At 39.5% G+C, this 9,769-nt stretch overlaps 2 protein-coding genes across 3 annotated transcripts in view; one reads left to right on the top strand and one right to left on the bottom strand.

The window, feature by feature from the left end:
* The window catches only part of LOC106810552 (oxidoreductase HTATIP2-like), a 7,613-nt gene extending 6,275 nt beyond the window's left edge, over nucleotides 1-1,338 (bottom strand). Inside the window, exon 1 of one of the 2 annotated variants that reach the window (XM_014813934.1) lies at nucleotides 1,105-1,338. In XM_014813934.1, coding sequence (XP_014669420.1) covers nucleotide 1,105 — 1 coding nt within the window. In that variant the 5' untranslated portion in view covers nucleotides 1,106-1,338. Of the gene's footprint in view, nucleotides 1-1,087 lie in introns of both variants that reach the window. The other variant, XM_014813933.1, reaches the window with a different exon arrangement.
* Nucleotides 1,339-1,497: 159 nt separating this feature from the next.
* The window catches only part of LOC106810549 (UDP-glucose:glycoprotein glucosyltransferase 1-like), a gene marked incomplete in the record, with an annotated part of 25,996 nt that continues 17,724 nt past the window's right edge, over nucleotides 1,498-9,769 (top strand). Inside the window, 11 exon segments of the mRNA XM_014813927.1 lie at nucleotides 1,498-1,523; nucleotides 3,438-3,577; nucleotides 4,280-4,362; nucleotides 4,703-4,833; nucleotides 5,013-5,122; nucleotides 5,396-5,576; nucleotides 7,581-7,677; nucleotides 7,958-8,030; nucleotides 8,289-8,389; nucleotides 9,136-9,296; nucleotides 9,454-9,609. Coding sequence (XP_014669413.1) covers nucleotides 1,503-1,523; nucleotides 3,438-3,577; nucleotides 4,280-4,362; nucleotides 4,703-4,833; nucleotides 5,013-5,122; nucleotides 5,396-5,576; nucleotides 7,581-7,677; nucleotides 7,958-8,030; nucleotides 8,289-8,389; nucleotides 9,136-9,296; nucleotides 9,454-9,609 — 1,254 coding nt within the window.

The following is a 9,769-nucleotide window of genomic DNA, read 5'->3' on the forward strand; positions in this document are numbered from 1 at the left end:
GAGAGATTAGGGGTTATGGTTTAACTGATTTATTAATTGTTTAATTATAAATGAGGCCTATCTAGGCGATTCACATATCTTCTCGCGCTGAAACCTACTATTTCGGACTGGTGAGCACCGCGTGCTGTTCCTAGTGGCTATCCCGAGCCTAATAGTAATACTAATAGTATATAGTAATAATAGTTTTTAATACTAAATAGGCATAAATAGTATTACTAATAGTAATACTGTTAATTTAGTATTAGTATTATTAATACTATTAATAGGCCTATAGGTCTATATATAGGGTATATATATAGGGGGTTTCATCAAGGTTACAGCCCTATAGACTCGAAGGTCTGATAGTACCAAAGGGCCTGATAGATCGCGAAGGTTTATTCGAATATGGCAGTGCTACACGTCGCGGAATCGGTCGGCCAGCCTGCCAGGCTACGCATACGGACAAAATCCACTGATGCCGTAATTCGAACCGTGAATATGCCGCAGCATCCCACTGAGCACTATAAATCATCATGATGGCCACTATAAAACCAATATAATATGCCCTAACCTAACCTGACCTAAACCCTCGGCTAAAAACAGCACAAGTTCAGGGTTCTGACAAATATGTCCACACCAAATGTTGTTACCCATGGCAACGATGACTCCTGCCCCAACCAAAAACGATTGGCGTCTTGCTGTTATCCATAGACGCAAACCGTTGGCATGCTTGGCCCGAGTCACTGGCGAGCGCTTCAGTGTCAGCGCTTGTACCTTGACCATTGATCTATATTTCCTTCTGCTGCTGTCAATTCGGCCCTAATTTCCTAGGCGCTAACCAAACTTGGTAACTTACACATCTATGGGGGAAGAAGGTTGTGCAGAGTACGCCAAAACGAGGCACTGCGGGCTGCGACCTTTATTTCACCCTTTCCTTGACGCCTGATATATTTTCGCCATTCCGCTTCTCGCTACTAGCGCCTAATTGACCTACCGCGCGACCAAACTTGTATGCTTACCCATGCTGGGGAGAAGGTCCTGTCGCATACGGCAAAACCCACCGACTGCCCATTGACGCTGGTTTGAGCAGCTTGAAATTTATACAAACTTGTCAATCAATCTCACTGTACGTGATCGGTAGGCGGTAGTCTGACTAGTCATGCGCGATCACATGAAGATGGCAAGTTCCAAAAAAGCATATAAATAAATATAATCAATATAATCAATATGCCTAGTTGATTTATATGCTCAGACCATAGATATCATATTATATAACAACATATACATATACAACGTTATATATACATAACATATACAACGTTGTTATGCCTCTGGTTCCAAATTCCAAACTGCATGCAGCGCCCCACTCACAGGCCCCACTCCGTAGCGGAGAGCGCCATCTGTCGTGGAGTTAGGGCCAGTTCCAAGTTGGGTTTTGCGTGCGCATGCGTAAAATTCTAAGGTCAGAGCATGTCAAAGCGTCATGGGAGTGGTGACCAATCACTGGACGCCAGTTGGTCAACATGGATGCGCCCATGAAACGGGTCGGTTTTTCTCTGATCTGTTATATTAATTATTATAATATTGCTCATGACAGTTAAGTCAGAAAATCATATTTAGTGGTCATCCTCCTGTTCCTACATCGCACATGTTCCTACAGCCGATTGTTTCTGTATTATTTAGTTTCGTTGTCGCATCTTCTATCGTTAATTTTGCCGATTAAACAAGCATTATTGTCAGGTAATCACACAGTGACGCTGCCGCAGCCAGGACTTCAGCATTTTGCGGCTAATCTGGTGCATACAGCCCCTCCTAAATCAATTAGAAATTGGGCGGATTTATTACTACTAGTACTAGTAGTAGTACTACTACTAGGGCTAGGTTTGTTTGTGGTGAATGCCATAGCTAAACAGGGAAAAAATGAATATAGCAAGCCAATTCGGCGCAAATCCACTTTAGGCACCTTAGGTATCACGAAGTGATGCACAGATTTCTGTGTATCATCAACTGATGCACAGATTTCTGTGTATCATCAACTGATGCACAGACTTTCCGTATATCAACTCAAGGAATGATGCAAAAACCTAGCCACAAGTTCCCATCTCGCTAATAACACTACGTGTCCTCCGCCGTGTAACAGTCGGAGAGCCTGGTCGGTTTAGCAAAAACCCTAACCCTAACCCTAAGTCATAAAGTATAACTTTCGCCTTAGGTATCACCATAGATATATACAACAGATATGTGTTGTATGTGTTGTATAGTATCACGAAGTGTGTTACTGTTAGGGTTAGGGTTAGGGTTTTTGCATCATTCTTTGATATACGGAAAGTCTGTGCATCAGTTGATGATACACAGAAATCTGGGCATCACTTCGTGATACCTAAGGTGCCTAAAGTGGATTTGCACCGCCAATTCTATACTATACATAGTTACCTGAGCCTTAACCCGACCAGGCTGTATGACTAACGTCAATATACAGCCTGCCATCCATCCATTGCAAAATCATGTACCTCTACAAAAACTACCAAACAATTTCAAATAAAATGCTCATCTTAGCATTTCTGCTTTGTTTTGTATCAAGTATAATTACCTTCACCTTATAGTATTCAAGTGTTGTTATTAAAACTAATACCTCAGTTCGCAGTGCACAGTGTAAGTTTCAAGAGCCGAACCGAAATTTCAACCAACCGCCAACCCCCATGTTTCCAATGCGCATGCTTTTCGATCGGAACGCGGAAAACCCGAAACGACATAACATACCATAGCGTTGCAATTAACTCACGTTGGCGCGAGCATAAATAAGCATCATATACTCGTATATATATAAATATTAAAACATTGAAAACCAGGAAACATCAATCTACAACAACGCGATCAATCTATTATCATTGCGAAGATATGTACTTGCCTTGTGTTTAGGCCTACCCACTGTGAAAATCAGGTTCATTGCTGATTTTAGTCGCGCTGAACATGGCGGACATGGCGGCTGTCTGGTTGTTTTGATCCAATTTATCTCAGAAAATACGGCATAACTCGATAAATCAGTAGCGCCCAGTAGTGCCCATGCAGTAGCGCCCAGTTACTGCGAGCAAGCCAGAGGTTTATAGATTTGTTTGAGCTATTACATGTGACGCTAGCTGTGTCGATGTTTGGATATCGAGCCAACTACACGTTGTTATGGGCAAGAATTTGAAATGGTATTCTAACCCTAGATACCGTTTCTTGGAGCTACCTGAGCCTGAGGTTGGGAGGGTTAGACGTAGAGTTAACAATCCATGCAGGCCTTTCACTACCAGTACCATTAATAAATGATCATAAATCTATATCTATTCGATACAAATTTTTAAACTAGTTGCTAGTTAACCCTTTTCCTGACTTTACTATTGGCCGAAATACCCACAAATATATCTACAACTACAATTAAGTATCTGAATTTTGAATTTGACTTTGAAATACAGATAATGCATTACATGGTGGTTGTGGTAGCATTGCTGCTGTCACTGGGTCTATCTACAACAGAAGCTGTGAGAAGAAACAAACCAGTAATCGTCTCCCTAGATGCAAAGTGGGCTTGCACATCATTCATCCTGGAAACTAGGTATGCATCTGTCTATATTATATTTAGTTCACTAGAGCGTGTTCTTGACTCACCGTTAAGCGGGGGACACAGCATGCGAATTACGCGGCGATCATATCCGCGGCGAAAATATTCGCACCCGCATGCAATCATTGAGCGGACACCATGCAAATTTATTCGCACGACTGCAGCGGACACACTGCACACGATCTACTGTCACCACACGGCTCCAACCATATGGCTCCAACAGTCATGTGGTCCCATGATTATTATACTGATCAATGATTCGCTGCATTATAACATCAGCCGGCTCAATTTTTGCTTCCACGGACACACCATGCGAATTTGTACGCAGCGGAAAAATTCGCAGTGAAAATATCAAACATGTTTGATCGCTGCGAATTTTGGTGCGGATGAAATTCGCAGCAATATTCGCCTAGCGCTTGAGCGGACACCATGCGAATTTCGCTGGGATTTTAACAATCGCTGCGGACGTGCGAATAAATTCGCATGGTGTGTCCCCCGCTTTAGATTATACAGGTCTCTAATCGCATGCTTATGTATTAGTACTGTGTAATAAATATGTACATATTAGCAAATTAAGGTGAAAAACATTTAGTGTGGAAAACATTTTATGATTGCAATTACACATTACACTGTATTGTACAGCACAGAACATGCACTATAAGAAAAACGTTTGAATTAAAATGATTATCATTGCAGTGAATTTTTGGCACATGTGAATCCTGCTACATTCTGGAAATTTGTGGATGAAGTTTCTGAAAGAGAGATATCCATTGAGAATTGTGAGTGTAGTATATATAGTATGTGTTGTTATTATATTACATAATACTTATACAGAACAACACTTAAATTTGCAATGACATTTTTACTTTATTATGAATTCCCATGTATATCTATTAGCAGTGAAAAAAATACACGGGGCTCGGGGCGATTTAGCCTCCGAAATGCCAAAAAGAGACCCCGTAAATGCCAAAAAGAGACCCCGTAAATTTGCATAGAGTTCAATGCAAACCAAATTTTAGAGTGCTATTTTCATGCACGCGAGCTTGAAAAGTAGACCTCGAAAAATAAATTATATTTTTTTCCCTGTCTATCTGTATAATGTTTATTTATTTGTCTTAGTGACAGAAAAGGAACAATATGAATTGGCATTAGAAATTGCAGGAGCCCTTCTCTCACCTGCTCAACTGAATCTGCTGAAGTTGTCATTGTCTATAAGAGAATTCTCCGCAACTATAGAAATGTATAAACAGGTAAGTTTTAAGTTGTAATTATACTGTTACCGTTACTGTCTCTGAGTTTTGACTGGTGTTATGTCGACCATTACAGTAGAAACAACACATGTTGCTTGCAACAACTCGGGGTTCAATACAGGAATGATAAGAAAATTAACTGCTAGTAAACTAAATGGTGTGAATTGTATTTTTTGCAGATTTCTAAAGACAGAGTTTTGCCAGAGGCCTGTGATGCAGTTGTAGACATCAATGGTGCATTAAGTTGTAAGCCAGCTGAGATTATCCAGATGATCGATAATGCTAAAAAGTATGTGAACCCTTAACTGTCTATAAAATTTAAATATATTGTTTATATATTGAGGATTTTAGGAAATATAGTTTAATGTAGCTAGTGTATATCACATATCCCCATGCATGTTTACACCATAATTTTATGCGAAACACTTTTGCCATATGAAAATTCAGCAATTAATTGGCAGAAGCCGATTAGTTGGAATTGGTAATTTATATATGATAAGTTTCTGTATAAAAATAATTATATTAAACTGGTGAATAGCCCTGTGTGACAATTCCATTTCAGGGAGAAACCTGCAACCTATAAAATAGATCATTACTATCCGGCTAGTGAAGAGAATGAGCCAGTCGCCATACTTTATGGAGAGCTAGGTACTCCTTCATTTAAAGATTTTCACAAAATGCTCAGACAGGCAGCAATGGATGGCTCGACTGCATATATCCTAAGACATTATACAAAGCCACAGGTATGAATTCTGAAAAAAATATCAAGACCACCTGCTTGAAAAGTTATAGGCTAAAATCGCTGAAATTCTAATAGCTTGCCTTGCACGTTCAGGCCGCGAAATTAGCACCGGCCCACCGGCATATGCCGGCAAATTATTTGGAGGGCCGGTAACATTGGCAAAAACCGGCCCTCCGAACCGGTGGTTTCAGCCGTGTTAGCGAGTACCTACAGTTTTATTTATAGCCTACTTTATTTATAGCAAATAGCCTACATTACTGTTTTACCTGAAGGATATTACGCCTTAACTTAATTATCACCATTTTACAAATTTGAAATCGAGAATGCAAGCATGAAACATGATATTGTCATTTGATTTTACAAACTAACTTAATTGTGAGGGCTAATTATGGTTAGGGCTGGTAAAAATTACTGTTACCAGCTCTCTGGGTCGGTGCAAAAAAATATGAATTTCGTTCCCTGACGTATAAAATGTAACCCGTTATAGCCAAATGCCTCGGAAGTCGCACGTATAGCTTTTACGCTATGTGTGGTTTTAACTATATAGGCATGAAATTTAGTGATTTTAACTAAAATATTTTCTATATGTTTTCTATGTTTCCTATCAAAATATCTGGGTGAAATATACATATAATATCTTTAAAATATATAATTTTGCTATTTTTTATGGAATATATCAATATATATATATTTTAAGTTAGTCACACTTTAGACTCGATTTTCTCTAATTTCTTCCGATTTTTCAAGGGTTAATTAAATAACTTCAAATATCCATAACTGTTTTTGTTTTTTTCTAATTCAAAATTTTTGGACCAATATGACGATAAAAGACAGCAGAACATCACCATATATGGTTACCTGGAAATTGAAAAATTGTTCCCAAGTGACTCATTTGGCTATAATCGGTCACAAATATCATAAGGGTATGCGGTTGTGCCCATCATTTGCTAATTTTATTCAGTGTTTCCCCTGGCCAAAAAAGTCTGTGAGGTGGTAATTTTTTTAGCTCAGCTGACGAAGTCGGATGCAGCTTGTAGAATCGCACGATTGTCCGTCTGTCCGTGCGTCCGTCCGGCCGTCCGTGCATCCGTCAACAGTTGGGCACAAATCTTAACTGCTCGACGTATGGTCTTGATATTCGGGACGTCGAGGGGGATCGCGAAAAGGACTTGGGATGTCGAATTTGGGGGTCAATGGTCAAAGGTCAAGATGTGTCAATGGAGGAGGAATATTTCCCCCTTAACTTAAGGTATAGGAGGAAATACGGAATTGCGGCACAAATCTCAACGACTCGACCTACGCTCTTAATATTCAATGTATAGTGTGATGGGGAGGAAACCCATCACCAGCGTGAAATTGGAGGTCACAGGTCAAAAGGTTAGATATCAGACATTTTCTGAGGACATGATCTAATGGACCGAGTGCAAAACCATTTTTATCACTTTATTGAAAGGACCATGAAATCTAGTTTCCGCTGACGTGTGAAGAGTAAGTGTCTGATAACCTTTTGACCCTCAAGAGGAGGGTTAAACATGGATTTGTTGACTGTTAACAAAGGACTGAACTGCTTTTGCTATTAGAGCACCCTCCTATCTTAAAGCTTAATCAACGCGGTGGCGGGAGGGCGCACTTGATTCGGTTGCCAGTGAGTTTATCAGAAGAATACCCGGCTACAGTACACGTCAGTTGAGCGCTGTCGCTCTGCGGCACTTGTTTGGAGTGTTTGCACGTTTCGTGGTCCTCGCCCAGCTAGGGGGGTCCGGAAAATTTTTGAAACAATAGTGCAATTTGGTGCATTCTAAGCTATTTTGAACACATTGTATGAGCCTTTCCAACAGTGATTTTCTTTTTAACAGTGAATTTCATCAGCAAGGCAATGTTTTGGTCAAATTTCTTTGTGGCGGCTGAGAATATGACTAGCGAGGCGGCCCGCCTCACTTGTGTCAAATTAATGCAGGGGAAACACTGATATTTATGTTTCTGTGAATTTGAACTTTTCAAACAGAATGAGGCTCCCAAAAAAACTAGGCTGGCTGGATATGGGGTAGAACTGGATATCAAAAGTACAGAGTACAAAGCACAAGATGACACAAAAGTAGAGGGTATGTGTAGATAGATACTAGTAATCATATTACAATACATACACATTGAATATAGTTATTTCAAAAGCACCATGATTTGTATTTTTTCATGTTAAATATAAATTATGAAAAGTATTAATATGCTCAGTTATGTTAATTAGCATTTAGTATTCAGTTCATTTATATAGCATGTAACCGGTGAGGTGTCGGGATTTATGATGTATCTTATGCTGGCATATTTGTACGTTTTCTGTCCTTTTATGTGACTGTACTATAAATATGTTTATTGTGTTTGTTATAGGAGAGGAAACAGCAGAAGATGAAGATGAAGATGAGGAAGAAGATGTTGAGGGATTCATATTTTCTAAGTTGAAGTATGAATCATTAAGTTTGTTCGCAGTATCATACCTAAATACTTATGACGTTTGATGCCATGTTATTACACACATAATTATGGAAATGTATTTTCATTGTGTAGTAGTCTAGATGCAATGCATTAATTATCACGTGCATGCATTGTCGTGCATAATTGTCGTGCAATGTCGTGCATTATTGTCATGCATTATCACGTGCATAAATGTCTTAAATTGAGTTTTTACATTGGTTGTAGTAGGCATACATGTATTTCACAGGAGTTTACATCCAGAGAGGAAAGATGACCTAGCTAAGTTGAAATCACACCTGATAGAATCAAATCTGCAGATGGCACCACTAAAGGTTTGGCAGCTCCAAGGTATATTTTTGCAACTATAATTTTTATTGCATACCTCACACCCCGGGGGGGGGGCACTCCCATTATTGGCACAGGGTTATCTAGATACACACCCATCAAGTTGATATTGGATCAATATTGGCAAAACAATATTGGCACAATATCACCAGGCCAATATTGGACCAATATAGGCAGATATTGGTTCAATATAGACAGATATTGGTCCAATACTGGCAAAACAATATTGGGCCAATATCACCAGGCCGATATTGGACCAATATCTGCCTATATATTGACAGGACAGGACATGACCGACCGGTTTTCAAGGTCCCGAGGCACCCCTACCCAGTTCCGAGGCGAGTGCCCCCCCCCCCGAGTTCACACCTCACCCGATATGTGAATGATCCTTGTTTTGTTATTATGCTACTAGCTGGCACTAATACATATACCTGTAATCTGGTAATTACTGACTGTTAATGTTGGACTGTTTATCTTACATTTTAAATTATCAGTTCATACTGACAGTTATTGAGCACTAGATGGGCCATGTGATTCAGTTGTGGCTGCTATTTCATCGAAGAACACTGTTTATAGGGGAAAATATTGATTTGATCAAGAAACCTTTATACTGATGATGGAGGGAGTGTTATTTCTGTGATGCTAGTAATAAGTATCTAACAAGTATATGCAACAGTTATATCTTATTTTGATGGAAATGGGACTGAGAGTGGCACCATAATAGCCCTTTTGCTTCTTTCCCCTTTCAGATCTGAGCTTTCAGGCAGCACAGACAGTGTTGTCCTCTCCAAAGGAAGAAGCTCTCACTATGCTACGTAGCATCAGTCAGAATTTTCCGACAGTGGCACGTTCTCTGGTCAGGACCCAGGTGCCTGCCCAACTGAAGAATGAAGTTAAGGAGAACCAGCAGGTATATATAGCTACAATCGATGCATCTTGTCATTTTAATTGTTTAAAGCTTCATCCAGAAATCTTATCAAAATGGATTTTTTTTACAATCTAACATCGTAACTAATGTTGTGACTCAATTCAAAATTTGTAATTAATCTGCCGCATGCATTTTGCAGAGCTTTGAAAACTACCATGGCATCATGCCAGGAGATTCAGCGATGTTTCTCAATGGACTCTCACTAGACCTCGAAGTTGTTGACATATTCACGATCCAGGATGTACTGCGTGATGAGCTATACACGATGGAGGGTCTGTGGGCTCTAGGACTTAGAGTGAGCATTCAGTCAATATATCGTATTAGTAGTAGAAAAATAGTATTGGTGGACCACCCACCCCCCACTGTATCTAAGTATCTAGGTGTTAGATATAGGTCTCGGGCAATAATATATGTATATATATATATATATATATATATATATATATATATATATA

This window comes from Priapulus caudatus, unplaced genomic scaffold (assembly GCF_000485595.1).
Source record: "Priapulus caudatus unplaced genomic scaffold, Priapulus_caudatus-5.0.1 Scaffold451, whole genome shotgun sequence".
In the NCBI taxonomy this organism is placed as follows: Eukaryota; Metazoa; Priapulida; class Priapulimorpha; order Priapulimorphida; family Priapulidae; genus Priapulus; species Priapulus caudatus.